We start from the raw sequence: 20905 nt of genomic DNA on the forward strand, positions 1-20905 counted from the left end.
GCTTGCAATTAAAAATAGTTTCGACTAAATGCAACATAGACTACAGCATGAGAGATGGGTTAAATTAAAAAGTTGGTTTCGAATGGTTTACAATAAAGAGGGAAGCGTAGGTTTGTTATTGCAAATGTTTGAAACTAGTCCACTGCGTTGGAGGATGAGATAGAAGTAGATTTATCTCCAATTTTCTGTTAATAAACACATTTTTGAAAGCTTTCTTGGTTCTAAAACGAATTGCGGTAAAACTAAAAACTAAAACAGCTAAACACGTGCAATCGCATGGACATAAAATTTCTAGAAATTTGGTACTTCTTCGTGTAACGTGTGCATTTAAGATAAAAACCATAAACATGAACATTATTATTTTAGTCTAATAAGTTGTTGCAAACGCGCCAAAGGCACACATAATTGTAGGCTACTGATGGCAGTAGGCTGTAGTAAAAAAATAATTTGCGAGTCATAAATAGCTGACTCAAAAGGCCACAATTTTAAAAAAGGGGTCTGCAAGGCACTGGTTAACTTTGAATTTCTCTCGTTTACCTACGATGTTAGTTTTAGGGACAGGATTTAACTTTCACTTTAAAAATAAAAGTCATACCATAGCTTGTACTGTTATCACTTGAGCCATGTTTTTTAATACTCGTAGAGTTGGATATTCCTTCAGTTTTCATAAGTAAAGTCTAGCATCAAGAAGTAGTTTTCAAGGTCATTGACACAAGATGATTACGTATTTCGTGATGTTGTTCGCAAAAAAATTGTGAGTGCTGAAAGCTCAGTCATGCGTAAACATGACGTCACAGACAAACAGCTGATGCTAAAATGTGGAGAAACGTTTTATTTTATGCGTAAATCTGTTGTTTTTCAGGGGATCTGTCGGGGTCAAAATTACTTTTTATCCTCTTCAGACGATAAACCAGTCTTCTGGCGTACCTTTTAGTATTTAAAACGTGGAGAAGGTCACGTTCATTTCGTCATTAATTACGCCTTGTTGCTGAACTGAACTTATAACTGTGATTTGAGGAGCTTAGGGCGAATGTGTAAGCCAAGCCAGCCACATGCGTCTTTGTCATGGTCTATAAAGTAAACACAATGCCAGCATGTTAAAAATGGTCTTATGTATGCTATTAAATTCAATTCAGATCAATGGGCCACCAGGTTAACAAAAAAATTATTATTGCTGTCAGCTCATTTTAAGCTGAGCTATTGAGTATGTGTTGAAAAAATATTTTGTAGGTTACAAGGTTTGTAGACATTTTTGTGTGTTTGAAAAATGATAGTAATCATCTGACTTACTGTCTTAAAGTTGTGCACCATTCTGGGACACTTGGTAAGAAAATAGTGTTTGTGCAATAACTATGAAAACTTTATCAATGATGTTAAACTGTTTACAAAAGTCTGAAGTTTTGTTTTATAAATCTACTTTTAGTTTTTAAACTTGTCCTGGTAAAGTTTGTTGTTTTTAGAAGATCCGAATGCATCAAGAAACTGCCATTATTTGAAAACATGAGCGTGATGGCATATAATGGACATCCGCCGCTTCGAAGACAAGTTCCAAATAAAACCTCCTTCAACACTTCTGACATACACTTTGCTGAAAATGGGGTAATTCAAGCATTGTTTTTTTATTTTTCTACATCTTTTTCATTAAATCTGAAATCTTTTTGTGGTGATTTGATTGGTTTTCTTATTTGTTGTGGCAGAGTCTGCCAAAAAACAAACAACAAAAACATTGCAAATGTCACAAACCTATTTATATCTCATACACAAAAGCTACAAGTTTAATAGGACTAGAAAATGTTTAAAGATATCTCTGGCTTTTTTAAGCACATAATAGGAGTAATTTATTGACTTGCTTTATTGCTTCTTATTATGCCCCCTACTGTCAGTGAATTCTATTATTAGCACTGACTCTTCTGCCATGCTTTAATTGTCCAATGATGGCTGCCTGCTGTTTTTCCTTCTGCAGTATAATGGAGTGGGTAATGGTGACTATCTGTTAATTGTAGCTATTGGATTCTAATGCATGTTTTATTAATGAGAAGAGAAGCAAAATGACCAGCTAAACCAGTTTAAGTGAATATCTGCTGTAGAAAATCTTCATTGACTAAATGAGACCTTTAACAATTTGTTTTTATACTCTATTGCTGTCTACAGGTCAGGTTTCAAAATGCTTTTACTTGCTCATCTGTAAGTTTGCTTTTTAGATAAAACAGACAGTAAACAAGACCAGTACTAATTTCAATACATGTAGATTATATATATTTGCAGTTGAGTTGTAAGAATTTATATTGTTTAAGCACACATTTTTGTTGCTTGTTCGTTTGGTCTATATTTAACTGATGTCCGTCACATTCATCAGCCTATTTGTGTTGGGACTATTTTTGGCCATTGTTTGCTGAGAATTCTGGTTCTGCTAGGTGGTTTAACATATGTGTGTGTGGTCTTAGGATATTGTAGGTTGTTTATGGAAGCGGTTGATGCCAGAGGTGAGCTGCTTTACTAGCAGATAGATAATAATTTAAAGATCTCACATATCTTCCTATTTTTCCACAGTGTTATAAGATATTTTTCAGACTTGATCCTTAAAACAGTGTTTCAAAATTCTGAATTACGCTATACTTTACATAGTCTATCATTCATAATTCACTGCCCGCAAAGTGTAGTGATGTCATATCAAGGGAAGTCTAATACAAAGTGGACTGACTGGGTGATACATTCACGAAGTGTGATGTCGTGGTTGAGAGGAAGTATTAAAAACCATTAGTGCAAGAACTACTGGAATAGAGCAAGTTTACTTTTCCTGCAGTTTACTTGATTAAGTCAGAGTCAGGTCAAAGTTTTAGTAAAATGTAGCCAAGTCTAATGGTAAGATTAGCATTACTCTTTGAAAGGAAAGCATGGCTGACAAGCTTTAGAAACACCTGTTTTCAATAAACTTTTATATATGGCTTAAATTACACCAAATATTTTATTTGCATTATACATGTTTTATTTTTTATCATCACATTATAAATGTGTGTCGCTATGAACTAAAATCTACTAAATTTTTATTGTTGTCAGTTTAAATTAAATAAGAAATGCTACCGTAGCTCGGTAATAACTTGCTCTGTGGTTTGAAAATGCTGATGTGAATAGGAGTCACTTTTGGACAACAATCATCCTGCTGAGATGCCCTCAACCCTGGACTTACCAACAGGGATTTTATTGCCCATATCTTTCGTTTCGGTGCCGTATAAGGAAGACAATCATGTTACCCTACGACAGCAAATGATGAGAGGTGTGTATACCGACTTTTTTGCACAAAAACCCAATTAGCACTAGCACTAATGAAGCAAAGCATAGTGTGAATTGAAATCAAATTCTTGTTTGCCTAACTTTTGACGTCACTCCTTGAAAAGTTGGGCCCTCCAGATACAATTCATTTTATAGTGTTTGCTTTAAATGTTTGACTTGGATATATTTAGCACCAAATCAAACTACACAGTGTTTGCCAGCGAAAAAGCTGGCTCATTTACGTCACTGCGTCCATATAACTCCTTGTGTTTATCAAATTTGTTTTGCCACTAAACCATTACCTTAATCCAGGTAAATTTATTCAAATGTGGCATTGAACTTTTTTCTGTAAAACAAACTAATTATGGGTCCCCTTCCCTGAAGGGGACACATATTGATTTTACTCAAATTGTTTGTTGTTCTTTCTTTCTTATTTCTTCCCAAAGTTTGTCTGACTCATTTTTCCATCAAATGTTTGATGGATTTGGCTGAAATTTACACATATGGTAGATATACTTAGGAACACTACACAGACTTGAAAAGTAGTTTAATCACAAACATTACTGCCAAGGTAGTGGTGTATATGGTAGATATAGTTATGTAGATGTGCATCCCACTTTGTTTTTGTTGATAACCCCAGTATTTACCCCGCTAGCCCCCTAAAATGGGTATTTTTTCCCCGAAGTTTGTCCGACTCGTTTTTCCATCAAATGTTTGATGGATTTGGCTGAAATTTACACAGATGGTAGATATAGTTATGTAGATGTGCATCCCACTTTGTTTTTGTTGATAACCCCAGTATTTACCCCGCTAGCCCCCTAAAATGGGTATTTTTTCCCCGAAGTTTGTCCGACTCGTTTTTCCATCAAATGTTTGATGGATTTGGCTGAAATTTACACAGATGGTAGATATAGTTATGTAGATGTGCATCCCACTTAGTTTTTGTTGATAACCCCAGTATTTACCCCGCTAGCCCCCTTAAATGTTTTTTCCCCCGAAGTTTGTCTGACTCGTTTTTCCATCAAATGTTTGATGGATTTGGCTGAAATTTACACAGATGGTAGATATATTCATGTAGATGTGCATCCCACTTTGTTTTTGTTGATAACCCCAGTAATTACCCCGCTAGTCCCCTAAAATGGGTGAGTTTTTAAACAGTGTCAGAATTGGCTGAAATTTTGATTTCTTGTAGAGTATGCCATTTATAGGTGTCGATTGTTGTGTTCAACCCTGTAGTCCTAACATTTACCCCACAAGCCCCTAAAGTGTAAAAGTATTTGTATGTTACTGGGCACCACAAACGAAAGATTTCTTTGGCGCAATAGTGTTACAAGGGCAACCAGTTGTATGTTGCTCGTTGGTGGGTTGCTTGGTGGACGTTTTTGTGCCATGGCAGTTAGGGTCTTGTTAACAGCCCTATGACGTCAGAAACATTAACGGTTGTTGCTCAAAACACCTCTAGTGGTTGAAATTTTAAACATTGGCGGATTGGGCTGAAATTTTGCAGTACTATTGATTGAGTCATTGTGATTTTTATATATTTTTTTAGTTTGTGTGTCGAACCCCGTTACCCTACTAGCCCCCTAAAATGGGTCAGTTTTTTAAAATGTTAAATAGGGCATACTTCAAACAATATCTGGGGTGAATCTAATTTTATAGTTTGTATTGTACATAGTATTATTATTTAAGCCCAGTGCCGATCACTGTGTTTTACCTTACAACACTCGACTTTCTCATGGTTATCTCTTGAATTGCATTATTTTCAACTTTGCATGTGTGGGGACCCATGAGTTTTTGCCTGCAGAAACGACTAAGGTTATAAAAGACGATGGCTAATATGGGACCCAATACCAAATAAGCATAGGAAATATATTAAAGTTTTAAAATAGGTTATGGTGTAAAAGCAACAACAAAATGTGCTAAGCCACCCTTCTAGTTTTACATCATTTCAGCCAGGACGTAATATGAAACATGTTTATGTGTTATTTGCGTGGTATTTAGGCATTGTCATAAATTTGCGTTTTTTCTGGCAGCTTAAATGACCAAATATATCTTGCCAAGTGATATGACATTCACTCCATGTTTGATTTGATCAAAATATTTCCACATCAGTCTCACACTTAAATTTTTTTACGTGGGGTTCCATGTAGCCATGCAAGTTCCAGAAATGCCAAAATTCATAATAAAATTATGTCAAATTAGTCTTGTACAAAGTATAAAATGAGGCCCATATTTATGCAATCCTAAACAAAGGTTATCTTGTCCAGCAGTTACTACAGTACGAATATATCAGTTACTAGCATTACTTTGCTTCAGATTATGGCTCTAGATTGCAAAGCATTTTTATGTAAGTGTGACATTGCCTTGCACGCATACAACATTTATAACGCTGCAGCAATATTGTAACTAAAGCGTTAGTTGATTGTTTGTTGCCCAACTTGTATTGTCATTAATATCCTATGCTTCCATGAAAATTTAATGGTAACACCTCAAGACTATGTTACTTGCATGTAAACGAATGCTTGTCAAGACAATTTAACAAACCGTGTACTGTACAATATTATATATGCATGTTAAGTATTGACAATTGAAGGGTAACTATAAACTCATTTGCCTTTCAAAAATTGATTGGTAGATTGACAAAAAAAAATAAACAAATGGACCAATGCATTGGTCATTAACTTCACAGCGGCACAAATTATATTGATTTATTACCAACTGTTGTGTATAAATATATATATCACTAATTGAACTGTTGAACTGTCTGTTCACCTGCATGTGTATCAAGTTTTACGCTAGCTCTCAATTACCTGAACCGATTGAGTAACAAAAATAGATGCGTTGGTACGGAAAAGAGCCATTAATCATCCAAACTTTGCCAGTCAGATTTTTGATCTATATAATAATGGTACTGGTGTTGACAGGGACAGTGGGTGTTCAAACAAGTTCACAGGGCTATTGTCAATATAAAAGCTATGGATAGTAGGTCAGGCAAGAGAAGGAAACACCAGATCATGTAACTGCCAGAAGAACACTAAAATAAGCTTTGAGACCAGCTGCAGGACTACTGATGTTTATACGCATGACTAGTTGAAATACTACAGAAAAAATAGTTGTAGCCATCTCACAGACAAAGGAGAACATTGAAAATATTGATTGCAATAATCTTCTATTCTGATTCACATAAACCAGTCATCACAATAGGGGATGTTTCACTGACTAATGTTCTCTGTTCCTAAAAGTGCTAGTGCGTTGATGAGTTTTATGTGTGAATAATACCCGCAGGCTTACTCCAATACTTCATTCATATAGTTGTTGTAAGTGCTGTACAGGGTTAGTTAATGTTCAACAGATGAGTGTTACATCTAGTACCCAGAAGAAAGCTTTTTTTACATGTACTAGTTTATTAGGAAAATAATAGGAAGTATGTGTTTTGTACCAGTTTGCAACATTTTATTAAAATTGCATACTTTTCAGAACCATAAACTTGTTAAATGGAGTTTTTAAAGCTTTGTTTTTTGTAAAAACAAATTATTCGTTAATAGTGATGAACAAAAAAGAAATTAAATTTCTGTGTAATTTGTACACTTACCCACCTTACGAAAAGAATGCTAATAATATGTGTTTTTAGACGGCAATGAGTTTGAAATGAATTAAAAAATTAGGATGCAGTTTAGCCAGTGCTGGTTTAAATTTGTTTTTCTAAGTTGGTTTAATAAAAGGCTAAACACAATTAGGATTGAATCTTAAATGGATTGGTTGGTGAAAAAAATCAATGTGCCAAGTGTGACATTAAGCAGCGAACAAACATAAATTAAAGTTTGGGGCAAACATAGTAGACAGAAACCTTGGTTGCGTGCCACTTCCCTTTGTTAACTTTTCGCTTGCGGTCTTCCATATATAAGTCAGGGGTGCACTGGAAAGTCATTCAGTACAGATTTTGCTTGATTGGGAAGTTTTGATATACTATAATAGTAATAAAAGTTAACTCTTGCAGGTAGAGAATGTTTTTTACTTTGAACATTTGCTGTTAGTGAAATAAAAAGCTTGATTTTGATGCCTGCTTTTTGTATCTTATGTAAGCTTTTGATATAAGGTGATTTTCTTTGCATTTGCAGTTTATGCTTTAGTAACTGTTGTTTTTAGTTATTGTTTCTGTTTTAGGAACAATGTCTGCTGACCAACACAACAGTACAACAAAGCCATGTAAGTGTTTTCAGCATCGTAACTATTGTTCCTTGCTACGTTTTAAGGAGGTTTTGTTGGCTATCAAATTTTAAATAAAATAAAAAGTTTAACTGTGTGCATATTAGCTTTGCAAGTTAGACTAATTGTGTAATGTAAAAACATAATTTTGCAAGCTTTGTGATAAAAATACATCTCCACTTTTTTAGTCCTAAAGTTATGGCATCAGTTCTCAAAATTTTTCTTTTTCATTTACCCCCAGTTTTTTATCATACCTAAAATTTACCCCCAAACTGCTTATATTACATTTTTTCCTTAAAAAAAATGTTGCTTACTTTTTTTTAACCCATAATGCATGTCATACTTACCCCTTGTGGGTAAATTTACCCATGGTTGAGAACCTCTTGCTCGTGGTGTAATGTAAAACGTGACAGAAACTATACCACGGTAATAGTGATTCTTTAAATAGGGCACCACAAAGCAATCCGTCGCAACCTGTCCAAAGCAAAAGAGCTGGTTTTATTTGTGGGCAAACTTCCCGAAAATCTTCCCACTGCCAGCTACGTCAACTACGCAACACAATGTACTAAAGTTGGTAAGTAGCAAGTTTAGGTCCAACCACGTGAGTGCCAGTTTCTGTTTCCCAACGTCCAAAATAGCATGCCTGAACGCTACGCAGCACTGAACTCGTAAACGTGGTGACGCACAATGCGCCCACACGTCACGTCCGCGTTGTTTTAGGTGGCTTACGTAAATATGCTATGATAAAAGATTGGCAACCAACCTTTCGTTTTGCAATATGTTTCGTTGTTGGATCCTGGCGTTATTGTAACTACGTTGAACGTGGTGTGTTGGGAGCAGTTGTGTTGTTTGTTTGTTTTTACAATTTTAAGGCCTCCATGCCTGTTTTATTTTTCTCATAAACCCTTAAACTAGTTGTGACATTTTTAGAATGAGTGTCAGACACGAAAAAAATGCTTTAGTGCAATTTTAAAGCGTTGCTGCAATTTTATGCAATAAACGCATCAAAGGGTCTTTATGACATAAAAAATACATGGTAATTGCGATGATAATATATTTTTGTGGGGGCTGTATCTTACGGACGAAAATGACCACAAGATCCTTCCCAATTCCGCCGACCACTAGAACAAAGTGGCGTTAACTTTCCATATTTTGTTGACTTTTCTGGGACATATAAAAAGTGCGTGGGGAAGATCATTCACAGTGTGTTGGCTGGTGCTTTAACAGGAAACTATAAAAAGCGTCAACCTGAATATTAAAATAACGCTCCAAATCCATCGATCAAGGGGGCGGCCTATAAAAAACTATCACGCGTCTTCGAGGCTTTTTTGGATGCATCTATTGTTTAGTGGTTGAGAACAATGCCTTTGTGACGCAGAGAATAATGACGCAAAACACGTTATAGTTGCGTACCAGCGTCGTGTGTATTTTTACATAGGAAAGCGATGGCAGCCTGAAACTGCTGGTAAAAAAACGTTCATCATGTTTATTGGGATACGTTGTTTCCTCTACGCGTCTAAATGCCTTGACGCAATGCTGCCATTGTCGAAATATCGGAAATAGAATTAAAAAATAAAAATAGAAAGAAAATGACAAGAAGTGAATGGATTTTTTGTTTCAGTTCTGCAAATAGTAGTTTCCACACGCGTACTGATACTAATAATACAACAAACCTTCTACTTTTGTGCCATCGCATTTGTGCTATATTAAATATATGTTTTGACACCATCACTTTAATAAAACGTTACTTTCTTTCACATGTTCTTTTACCATTGTTTGTTTTTGTGTTCCAGAACGATCTTCAATCGGTCCAATATTTCCTTCCCTAGGTAAGCATTGGTTATATGCGTACTCACAAGGCGGGGTCCTGTGTAAACTTGGCCTTGAACAAGCTTCTGATATTTTCCTAACCTATTGCCGTTATAAAATTTTATTTTCGTTTTAATGGCGCCTTAATATGGATCTATATAACAGCGTACGTGATGTACACGTCGCTCGAAAGGCTTAAACAGCGTCATAACGACGGTTAGATCTAATTTCCTGTGTTACTGTCCAAAATTTACCAAGTGGGCGTTGTTGTAGCAATATCAAATCTCTTGTATTCTATAACCTTTATTGTATCAAATAAATCTTTCACTGTGTAAAATCAAATGTATTCTTATCGCAGGGTGCTTCTTCATCACTTTCTCCAGTGGGACAACTGCGTCCACGGCCCTTAAATTATTCAGAGTGACGAGATTTCAGGGAAATTTACCGGAGCTTCTCTTGCTCCCATATATCAACATGGTAAAAACCTTTCCGCCCTTTACACCGCATAATTTGTGCTTTGCCGCAGTGTCTTGTGTAAGGCCTGTTACGTAAAATCCTAATTGAATGCCTTTAGTTCGACCTTGCATTTTGATTTTCTGGTGCGATGTTGTGTTTTAATTTCCGTTTGGATCCGAATTTTCGGTTAAACAGGGTTCAAAACGGAAGAAAAACAATTATATGTTATATGTATTTCCTCGGGTGGCGATTTTCAACAAGTCAAAGTTAATTCGTTTTTTTTAACGAGGCTTTAGATTTACACAACTTTAAAAAAGGACAACTAAGTTCAGTGAGCTGAAACTTTTTTGCTTTGAAACTGCAAAAATATAGTTCTAGCCGATTACTTGTAAGTAACCTTTCCATAAAGTGGCCCGAACATCATCCATCTTAAAAATCGTCCCGATTCCAGGTAATCTAAATTTCTAGTCCAGCAAATCCCGTTGATTTGTTGGGCAGCTTGTCGTGCGGAAATCCACAGGCCACATCCCAGGGGGTAATTGCACACTTACCGCGACGCAAGACCTCGTATATATTCCGCTCCTCTCATGGGATCACTGCCTCGCGATCGATGCCAACTCTGCCGCGCACTTGCGATCGCGTATCAACGATCCACTTATGATGTGACAGGCGATTTTAAAAGCTCGTTGAATGTAGGCGCTACTGCTCGCGGAAATGACAAAGTTGATTGGCAACGTTTTAAGCTGATTAGTTCGTCTCAGGTGTAGGACCATCGCAAAAATTACATATTCGTTTTTATATATTTTTTAAGCAGAACGTTTTTGACAACTTTTATACTTGCGCAGTTATAAAATAATTTGCCTTCTGCCATTCCAGAATGGTAACTCCGAGTAGCCTGCAATGCTTCACCGCGAAAACAAACAAAATGATTTGCACAAATTTGCATTTGAAAAATGATAAATTTTTGTGTGCAACAATTTGTCTGAATCCTAAAATTCGTTTTTCCAATTCTTTGTATAATCACCTGAAACGGATTTTTCGTTAATTTCCAACTGCATTGTTTAACCTGATGATCTGTTCCTTGAAACTTGTTTATAACCAAGCAATTAGGTTTTAACCAATCTCCCATTACATATTACAGCCGACCAATGTCCAGGCGAGGGACCACAATCCGCTTCTGGTGTTTATCAACTGCAAGAGCGGCGGAGGTCAGGGAAGTCAACTCTATGATCTGCTTCTTGAAACTCTCAACCCATATCAGATTTTTCTCATGGAGAAGGGTGGTGCAGTTCCAGGGTAAGCAAAAATTAAGGCAACCATTCATTTACTTCATCAAAATTGGAAGGTTATGTTTTAAAGTTTTGAAAATAGCTTTTATTGGCTTAATCAGGGTTGTAGGTACCAAACCTTGACAAATTAAGAACAAATCCTTTTGATGTTAATAAACGACACCCCAGTGGCATTGACTTGTCCCACCAATCGATTTTGTGGCAGTTTTTGTTCGGCCAAATGCCCAACTCGTTTCTAAATAAAGATTGTTTCAATGTACAACTTTTATTATTCGTCACGCCCATAGGAACAAAACCACACGAGGCATTTTAAAGCAATTACGTTCGCCAATCTCCCAACAAATCAAACCACCCATTACAATTAGCGAATCAACTAGATTTTCATCCAACTTCTTTTTTACATCGTCGTACCACATTTTAATATCCTACGGCGGTTTAAAAATTAAATCGCCCCTTAAAATAACTTCTGAAGGAGAAACAAGTTCCGTAAACGTGATGCGTCCAATCCCCAGAGTACAACATCATTAGTTCTGGCTTTTCGATCGTTCTGACCCTTGCCGCCCCTCTGATGTCACTAGCCCTGGTGTTGTTGATGTTTACGCCCTTTCGCGGGACCAAGAAATCCCATGCGGCAGAGCTTAATTGGTCTCTCGTTCCGGCTGCTTGTTTGTCCCGTTTATTACCGACTGGCTAGCCAACTGTTGTTTTACAGACCTTTTTACGGTTGCTATATGTTTTCTTGCTTTCTAGCCAGTGTATGTAAGGTTTATTATAATCGCAAAATGCTATGGAAAGGTTTAACTCAATATCAACACCTTGCTTTGCGTGTGTATATCTTGCCCAGCGTTTGTACAACGCGTCTAAGTTGTCCAAGAATACAAGTTGTTTAGGAAGACTTCAAAATTTGCGTGCTTGCATTTTCGTCAAAAAACAACCTTCACACGTCAAGGCTTCAAAACTCTTGACTTTTTTGAGGTCAAACGAACCCAGAACACAATCGTTGTTCCATAACAAACTCACTTTACATCGTTCAACGCCTCCGCGCAGGTTGTTCTCCTTCCGCAAGCTCGCACGATTTCGCATCCTGGTTTGTGGCGGGGACGGCACGGTCGGTTGGGTTTTGTCGCATGTTGAAGTGGTCCGGAGACACCTGGCATGTTCCAACCCGGCCATAGCAGTTCTGCCCGTCGGTACTGGGAATGATCTTGCCCGCGTACTCGGCTTTGGATCGAGTTGGGGTGGAGAGAGTGTAGCGAGCGTGTTGTCACAGGTTCGTGGTTCATTTAAATCATTGGAAATGTTTTTGAATGGGAATTTACAGCAGCAAAATATTTTTGTGTAATTTCATACAGAATCTAGCTTTAGGATTTAATGAAAGCAACGTGGGTTGATTGTTTGGTCTTGGGCCCATTTTTTGGCATTTGTTTCTCAACCTATTTAATAACGTGGCCTAAAAACGTTTTGTAACATACTTATGGCCGACTATCTCATTATTATGTGCGGGTTGCATATACCAGAATATTAAGGCGTTCCTGTTTCTGAGATAAAACATAAGATTGCTCATGAACCAAAATGTGCGGTATTTCTAACTTTATCGGCGAACGCTTTTCTTGGGAAACTTAGCTAGGGAAGTATTTAAATCTATGGGTCAACGAACTTTGAAACCACTTGAATATACCATTTCTCAGTCGTGACATTACGGTCCACTAACTAACTGTACGTACATGTTTACAGATCCAAGACACGCAACCTGTGGAAATGGACCGGTGGAACATCCTCTTCGATTCGGTTAATACGCCGCGCACACAACCGGGCAGTCCTGGCGAAGATCGGCCTCTTTTGCTATCAGACGCCGTATCTTTTGACACTGGGCCTGAACCCGACCTGCCCAGCACATCCAATACAAACTCGCGAAAACCGGACCCTGTAAACGTTGTGATGAGCATGAGAGGCCAAGTGAACGGACACAATTCGAATAAAGTGCAAAGGGGAAGCACTCCCAACCTTATGCTGGGCCTCGTTCCTGTGCTGAGCCCCACAAAGGAAAACACGTCGCAAGAAACTGAATCCGACTCTGTGGTGTCGAATAATACTGACCGGACAATTGTCTCTACCACAGACAAGCACGTTGTGGAAGATTTAATAACTTTTACTGAAGTAACGCCATCCGAATCTTCCGCACCGCCCCACGACCACGGCAATTCTATCGAAACCTCCACTGATGACGATGGCACTGCCCAAAAACCTGTTTTCGATTTATCGGCCTTGTCCGGTGGCGTTAACACTACTAATGCAGGAGGAATACTGAGACCGAAAAGTAAAAGTGATGCTTCTTTGCGCCATCGCAGACTGGTTCACATCCTCAGTGAAAGCGAATTTGAACTCCATGGGAGCACGGAAAATGCGGAAACTGAGGAAATTACGGAAACCGAGGAAAATAGGGAACAACAGGAAATGGAAGATGCCTTGTGGGAAAAGAAACTGACTCAGCTTCGACTGAATGCAACAACCGATGACTCTGACAACAGCTCCGACTCGAACAGCACACCTCCCGCCGATAACCAACCCGACCAAGATCCCATGAATGAGTTTGTTGGTATTGAAGACGAAATTGAAGACAACGTGGCTGATTTGCCAGAGTAAGGAATAGTGTTAAAACGTGCACACCAACAAAGGCTTGTAATCGCATTATACACTTAACACTGCACAAAAGGTTAGGAAGTTAGATTGCAGTGTAACGTTAGAGTGGTAAAATTTAAATTTTTGTTTACTAGCAGAATAAGGGTTTGCCATATCCGAAAAGTCGCTCTATTATATACATTCCTGATCGTTTTATCAAACAAGTGACCCATTCTACAACTCAGTGCGCAAAATTATGATTGCCACTAGTGGTTTACTAACGAGGCCGTAATAGCAGGACGCCCCTTCGGTAATAACTTTCTGTCGCACCAAATACAAGTAATTTGTCAATTTAAGATATTTATTGGCATTTTTTACAGGCAATCGACCTTTCGACACCACAGTGTGGTCAGCGACTCTGTGGTGTCATCCAAGTATCTTCATAACGACTCGTTGCGCGTGAGATCGCAAAGAAAGAAATTCTCACTGCCAGCTATTCCCTCCTATCGTGCTTCGTTTGACGATGCCGCGGCCGAGGTAAATTATCGATATATCCAAGTTTGATTCCCAATGCATAAAGTGTATGGTAGTTTCTTTCAACCACTGTGAGAGATTTCCAAGTATACTACGACTGTTGGTTTTTGCGGAGTGCAACCACCTTACGTTTTAGGACAGGGGTGGGCAACCTGTGGCCCGCGGGCCACATGTGGCCCTTTGATTAAAGTTGTGCGGCCCGCAGAGACACTTGGATTTCAAATCTAACGGCAAACGAGTCCAAATTATTATATATTTTTTAGCCGATTAGTTCGCCCGGTGCTATTTTTCTGCGACCTGGCAACATGCTGCTGGAGTTAAATGGGAATTTTATATGTAGCTAGGCATTTTTGGTATGCAACGAAGTAAAATCACCTTGTTTTATATAAAGTTGCGGCCCGTGATCTAATCATCGCAATAGTATTTGGCCCCACAGTGAAAAAGGTTGCCCACCCCTGTTTTAGGGCATGATCTAAAGCATATTTGCCATCACAAGCCGTCTCAACGATTCCAAATAAGTCTTAAACTGTTTCTTTCAACTATTTTTCGTCTTTCTAAGACGAACCAGAATTTGAAGTCGATTCGGGTTTGGCCTTAAATTTGAATATAAATGGCTTAATTCGGACCGACTTTACACTCGATCATATGTGTTGAAATTTTACTTTCGGAGCTAATTGGGGCTTTATTAAAAAAACTTGGGTTTGGGCCGAGTTTCGGGCTTGTACTTTCGGGTTCGGGCCCTGATTTCGGGTCTGCTGACAACTTTGCCTCGAACAAACATTCAGTTTGTTAGTGTGCTGCAGGCCTGAAACGGTTGGGTATCACTGCAGCATGAATGCGTTTTCCAATCATACCTGATTTAACTATTATTGTGGTCACCTAAAGGCATTCATGTGTGTTATAAAAAGCAAACCTATTAATTTTGTGTTGTAACCCCAGTGTATGTTATAAATTTGTTGCAAAATAATTAGGAAGTGCCGAAAGGTCTCAAGATGATCACGATGAACAATTATCTAGGAATTGGAATCGACGCCGAGTTGTCTCTCGCCTTCCATCTTGCTAGGGAGGAAAATCCGGAACGATGCACAAGCAGGTAATGTGAAATGGCAAATATCCGGACTCGTAAAGTTTTCATGTGCAGCCGTATAGTGTTGTGAAAATGTGGCAAACAAATACTTTTACTGTAAACTTTTTCGACAAGAACTTTCTTTCGGAAATTTGTGCAAAATTATTTTTATTCTTTTAGGTCTTTTATACCGTCAGAGATTATCTTTAGCAATGCTTTTAGGTACAATATTTCCGTTTTCGCATCCAATTTGCCCAGTTAAGCTTTTTTTTAAAAGTATTATTCAAATGTGCTAGTTTACATTTTAGACATCAAGTTAAAGTACAGTACTAGTTGTTGGTTTGTCGGGCTGTGATGTTTAATTTATTTTTAATGGGGGAATTAAAAACAGGCAAATTGAGTTTCATTCCTTCACAAAACAATGCTTTTAAAATCGCCTTGTCTCTGTCCTTCGTCAAATGTAACCGAAACCTTTTAGGCCTGGCCACAATGTCAGATGACATTTCCCGTTGCCACAAGTATTGCCTGCTTGGTTTACTTCTCGCTGTATTCAAAGCTGGGCAATAAAACCGAATTAAAAAAATCCTTCGAATGTCAGGAATAAATTTTCGCCAGATCTAATCGGCCCGGTCGATATCTCGGCCAACACTGTCAATTAAACGATCGCCTTCCGCCCTGGTACAAGGGATTTTCCCCTAATTTGACTTGGATCGATCTCACTGAAAAAAATCTGATTGTTCGTGTGACGTCACTGCCTTGACCACCTCTACACTGTAGAATTTTTCAGAATGTTTTAAATCTAATGTGGGCTTGTGACTGAAATAAGCTGGAGCCTAGAGGGCGGATCATCTGTCGTTGTTTGTTATGCGGCGAACCGCATGCAAAGATCCAAAATAGAATTCCATAGAGACAGAGACTGAATTTTACATTTGCTCACCGCAACATAGACTTGCTACCTGTTTTCACTGCGCTTTTGGTGTAAGTGTCAATTTGTGAAATGTAGTTGGACAGACATTCTTTCTACGAAACACTCAATAGTTTATAGCTCCGTCTTGTTTCCAAATAGCCACGTATATACCTGATGAGCATTGACTCTCTAAGTTAGCTCTACGAAGCATGTTCCCAGGAGACGTGTATACTATAGTATAAATCCATTACTAGATTATGTTGATTATTAGCTTGGTGCTGTTAGTTATTGTAAACCAAACTTCGAACAAATTGTATGGGAAAAGTAATGCAAAAAAGTTAAGAATATTCATTTTAATGTTCATTCAAGATGTGTGTGTTTTTCAACTAACAGCAAGTTGCTGTTACCCTAAAAAGCGAGTACTAACTTTGTATTCCTTATCTTAAGGTTCCGAAACAAGGCTCTATACTTCAAAGCCGGTCTAAAGAAAATGACGAGCCGCTCAGTAAACCTCAACAATGTCATTGAGCTTATTGTTGATGATCACACGGTTAAGCTACCGACGATTAAAGGCTTAATATTCCTTAACATCGGCAGGTAAGGGCCGTTTTAGTTTTACTCAGCAGCTTATTTTTTTCCTAGCAGACTGTTTACGCAAGCAGGCGGTAACGTTTTACCATACAAGGGGCTCTTGTTTATTTACACATATGTTGTTATTTGTGAGTTACTGTTTGCTCAAGTTCGTTACGTGAAGCACCGCTATTTTAAACATTGGTAACATCGTTAAGGGTTTGCTATGTCTTTCGTAATTAGTTGCACACGCCCCCTTATTATGTCGAACCAATGCAAAAGGCTTGGTAAATAACACATTAGATGCAAAATTTAACTTTTAAATGATCTGTAACAACTAAGTCACTCATTGGAAGTATTCATTTGCCATATGGAATAGATAATGTCGTCGTATATAAGTGACAGTGAGCTATGTCAATGAACTATGTGATACTGGTGCAAATGCTTTGCAAAAACACAATTTATCTGCGTTTTTTACGATTTCACAACTAATGTTTTTCAATTTTACCAGCTGGGGCGCTGGATCCAACGCTTGGGGTTCAAGTTCAAGCAGCAGGTTTGCGACTCCTTCAATGAGCGACGGAATGTTGGAGATTATCGGAGTTACCGGGGTTCCACACATGGTAAGTCAAAATATTAAATGTATATAATGCTAATAACGGTTTTAAGCTCTTTTCAACCAGCCTCGTTTTGTATTTATTTGCTGTTTTGCGGCAAGTGTAAACACGTTTCTATATCCTGTTCTGGTAGACACAGTCCTCTAAAATTAAATAGATAATTGTTTCAGGTAAATGCGGTCTGCTAAATATGTAACGTTAAGAACGGTTATGAGCTCCTTACAACCAGTCTCGTTTTGTATTTATATTTTAATGTGGGTATTTTAAATACGTTTGTCAAGCCTGTTCTGGTAGACACAGTCCTTCAAATAAATCTTTGTTTCAGGAAAATGCAGTCTTCTTTTATCTGATCACGTTTAAATATATATCTCGGTTTTGGGTCATTTATAACCAGCCTAATTGCATTTTTGTAGAGTCAAGTCTACAGCGGGTTACGGACAGGAACCCGCATAGCCCAGGGCGAGTACATCCGGCTGAATCTGAAGGCAGAGGTTGCGGTACAAGTTGACGGGGAACCATGGATGCAACCACCCGGCAAAATAATTATCACAGTCGCTCCAACACGGGTAAATACGTTTGTTTACCGAGCAATTTATTTACTAAATGGAGTAAAATTTTGGTGTTACATTTTAAATCGAAAGTCATTGTATGCAACAAAGCATTGGCACATTTTAGTGCTGTTTTGTATTGTTCCTTTAACTGCGGTCTACAAAACAAAACATGTCTTAATATTGGGCCTTTCGATGATAAAACATCTTTAGTTGGTGGACGTTATTGAAGGTGCGGCATGTTTCTATCTTAATGCAAAATCCAGTGTATAAAACCTTTGGCCAAACAGACACGTTTGTACACAGTATTCTCACAGAATATAGATTTCACCAAATGTGTATGGCATCCTTTGTTCCTATGAGCGAATACAACATTGTTATAAAAGCGATAAAATAGTAAAACAGTGAAACAGTAAAATTGTAAAACAAGCTGCCAGTTAGCAACTAATAAAAGAACTATCCAGATAGTTGATTCTGTTTGGCCTAGGGTTTTATACACTGGGTTTTGAATTATACTGATATACAGAATGGTAATCACCGGAAAACTGCTACTGCAAGGTTGATTTTATTCCAAACTACACTTTTTCTATCTTATTTTGCCATTGACATTTCAGTTCATTTGTTTAATGTTTATGATTACTAGCTTTGCAAATGATACAAGGGCAGTTTCTGTTGCTAAAACCATCCCCTTTACCCCACAATCATAACGATGCCACACGAAACAAATCTTGTCATGTAGTATAGTAACCATATCCCTTTCTTAACACTTGACATTCATTCTCAGTTTTGTGGCATTTTTCTTTTTCTATTTTTAGAAATATTGTATGTGGATAGTGTTTTTTCAACTCGTTTGTTGTTGCCCTTGGCCTTTCGCCAAGCCGTATCAATCAATAATTCGATTTATGGGATTTAAACTTTATCTTTTGTTAAAATAAGTTTTTCTGTATAAGGCAGTCATGTTGTTATATAGAGATGTTCTTACTATTGCTTTGCACATTTATTATATCTTAGTTGTAAACACACGAATACTAAATTCAGACCAAAGGTAAGCACAACTGCAACCTTTGAACTATGTGTTCTAGGCTGGCATTGCAACTTAAAACCATAAGAACTTCTCACAAACTTTTGTGGAAGACCGAAAATACTTTTAGTTTTTAAAAAGTTTTCTTGTAGTGTATAAACAATTTTTCATCCCCAGTGTATGAACAAATCTTTTTTTGCAGGCTATTATGCTAAAGAAAGTCAAAAAGAAAGCCAAGTAACTAGAGGCTCTTGCTGTTGTGATGTGATATGTGTCCAACATCTGGCGCCAACGAGTGCGGTAGGAGTAATACTCGCACAGGACGAGGAACGTGTTGAAGTAGAGTGCTCTTCTGCTGCCCAAATATACAGCTACTGTGTAACGTCAAGTGTCGTTTGGGATTTCTTTATGTCAGATGTTATGTTCCGAATAACTTTGTCGTGGCTTTGTCACTGTAGTGATGCAGCAAGAGCTTGACACCGCTGCTTAGCAAAAGACAAAACCAAGCAGGATTCTGGTAGTAAATATTTTTTTACTTCTTCCTCGAAAAAACGGTTTCTCGTTCGCAACGGCTGCTATAAAAAAACGGTTTTGTTATTATCTTAAAATACAGTGCAAATTTTAATTATACCTTTTCATCTGTTACTGTCGCAATCTATACAGTGAAGTCTCTTTCATCTTGAATCAGTCATAACGTTTCCGCTTTTAGCGAGTGATTCTATCACGTTTCGCTTCTTTCTTCGCGTCATCCTCGTTCCAAGCCAAGGTTTAACTTTACGCATTTTTACGGCATCGTTTTAAATCCAGGGTTTCAAAAAAAACGCGTTTTGTCAAGATGTAGATGCTTTGTAAATGTTGACAGGGTTTTGTCTACTTTATCCAAAACTGTTAACTTCTTTTCAGGAGTATTCGCTGGAGATCGTCAATTTTAAGGCGTTTATCTTCTGTGCTGCGGACGTATATCGTCTGTGGATGGCATAAATTATTTAGTGTTACCACGTTGACGGAGTTTCGTTTTGAACATTGTACAGTGCTCGTCGCGCCTGAAACAATGTTGTAAACCTCCACTACCAATGTCATTCATAATCGTACAGATAAAGCTGGTTTTTTTAACAATTAACAATTGATTTTCGGTTCAACTTTCTGAAACACAACCTTCCTACATGAACCAATCATAAATTGACACGTGTACTATTCCACAGCCTATCAGGTAGTCGAGCCGGGTCTTTTGCTTCCTAAATACCCCTTTGTCCGCTTCGGTCGTCAGCCATACAATTCTGTCCCATTTCGGTGCATTTCAACGCGAAACTGTGACAAGTTTCACTCCAGCAATCGCAATTTCTTTGTTGCAAGTGACATTGTTCGTTCCTCATCGCGCGTGTTCGCATTGTTTTGCACCTGTCGTTCACTGTTTCTCCCGCTACTATTATATACATATTACATAGTTACTTTTATTTATACGTTTTTCGTTGACGGCTGTGCGCAACCACTTCGTTGATATGTGCGGCGACGCAAATAAATAACAAGCCTTGACTTGCTATAGTCAACACGATATGCTGTTTAAACACAAGCATTAGGCTAGGAAGAAAGAAAGGCTATACTTCCATCAGACTTAATCATTTATCGATAGTTGTTTATAAAACCTACTACTATACCTCACTTACCTTGTTTTCGTGCGCAGTTTGCATTCAAAATTTAGGATTTCTTTGACAACATGATTCTCTTTCGACATAAATGACTGGTTTAATAATGTAAACATTTATAAAATTCGAGGTTGTAACCGTCGTTAAAGATCAGAGCGTTCGACACAGTGGTTCAAGTTATCCCTTCAAAACACAAACACCGCCATCAACAACTAAAAAGTACATGCAAAATATGCTGGACATTAAAGGGACAGCAATTTTGCCTGCCCAGAAAGTTGGTCTGTGTCTGCACGACAAATACAGTAGTTTAGGACCCCGGTTCTAGAAAACAAGTATTAAAAATATAAAAA

The 20905-nt window shown here is 37.9% G+C and overlaps 1 protein-coding gene across 2 annotated transcripts; it reads left to right on the forward strand.

Annotated features, from left to right (window-relative positions):
* Window positions 1–913: 913 nt before the first annotated feature.
* LOC145225158 (diacylglycerol kinase delta-like) lies at window positions 914–20445 on the forward strand. Of its 2 annotated transcripts, none has more exons than XM_080091824.1 (16): window positions 914–1324; window positions 1461–1599; window positions 3133–3274; window positions 7435–7476; window positions 7925–8050; window positions 9270–9305; window positions 9644–9762; window positions 10883–11037; window positions 12078–12300; window positions 12765–13669; window positions 14030–14186; window positions 15155–15276; window positions 16604–16753; window positions 17238–17349; window positions 17757–17909; window positions 19115–20445. In XM_080091824.1, exons 2-16 carry the CDS (start codon window positions 1501–1503, stop codon window positions 19151–19153), a joined length of 2580 nt encoding a protein of 859 aa, XP_079947950.1. In that variant the 5' UTR covers window positions 914–1324; window positions 1461–1500; the 3' UTR covers window positions 19154–20445. The 2 variants fall into 2 exon arrangements, with proteins under 2 accessions (XP_079947950.1, XP_079947951.1); XM_080091825.1 differs by having other exon boundaries at window positions 1196–1324; window positions 1464–1599.
* The last annotated feature ends 460 nt before the right edge of the window (window positions 20446–20905 follow it).

This window comes from Phallusia mammillata, chromosome 4 (genome assembly GCF_965637545.1).
Source record: "Phallusia mammillata chromosome 4, kaPhaMamm4.hap1.1, whole genome shotgun sequence".
NCBI classification, from domain to species: domain Eukaryota; kingdom Metazoa; phylum Chordata; class Ascidiacea; order Phlebobranchia; family Ascidiidae; genus Phallusia; species Phallusia mammillata.

Coding starts and splice junctions, on each gene's coding strand:
- LOC145225158 (XM_080091824.1), top strand. CDS start 1,501: ATGAGCGTGATGGCATATAATGGACATCCGCCGCTTCGAAGACAAGTT. Junction 7,477..7,924: donor CAACAGTACAACAAAGCCAT/GTAAGTGTTTTC, acceptor TTCTTTAAATAG/GGCACCACAAAGCAATCCGT. Junction 9,763..10,882: donor TGCTCCCATATATCAACATG/GTAAAAACCTTT, acceptor TACATATTACAG/CCGACCAATGTCCAGGCGAG.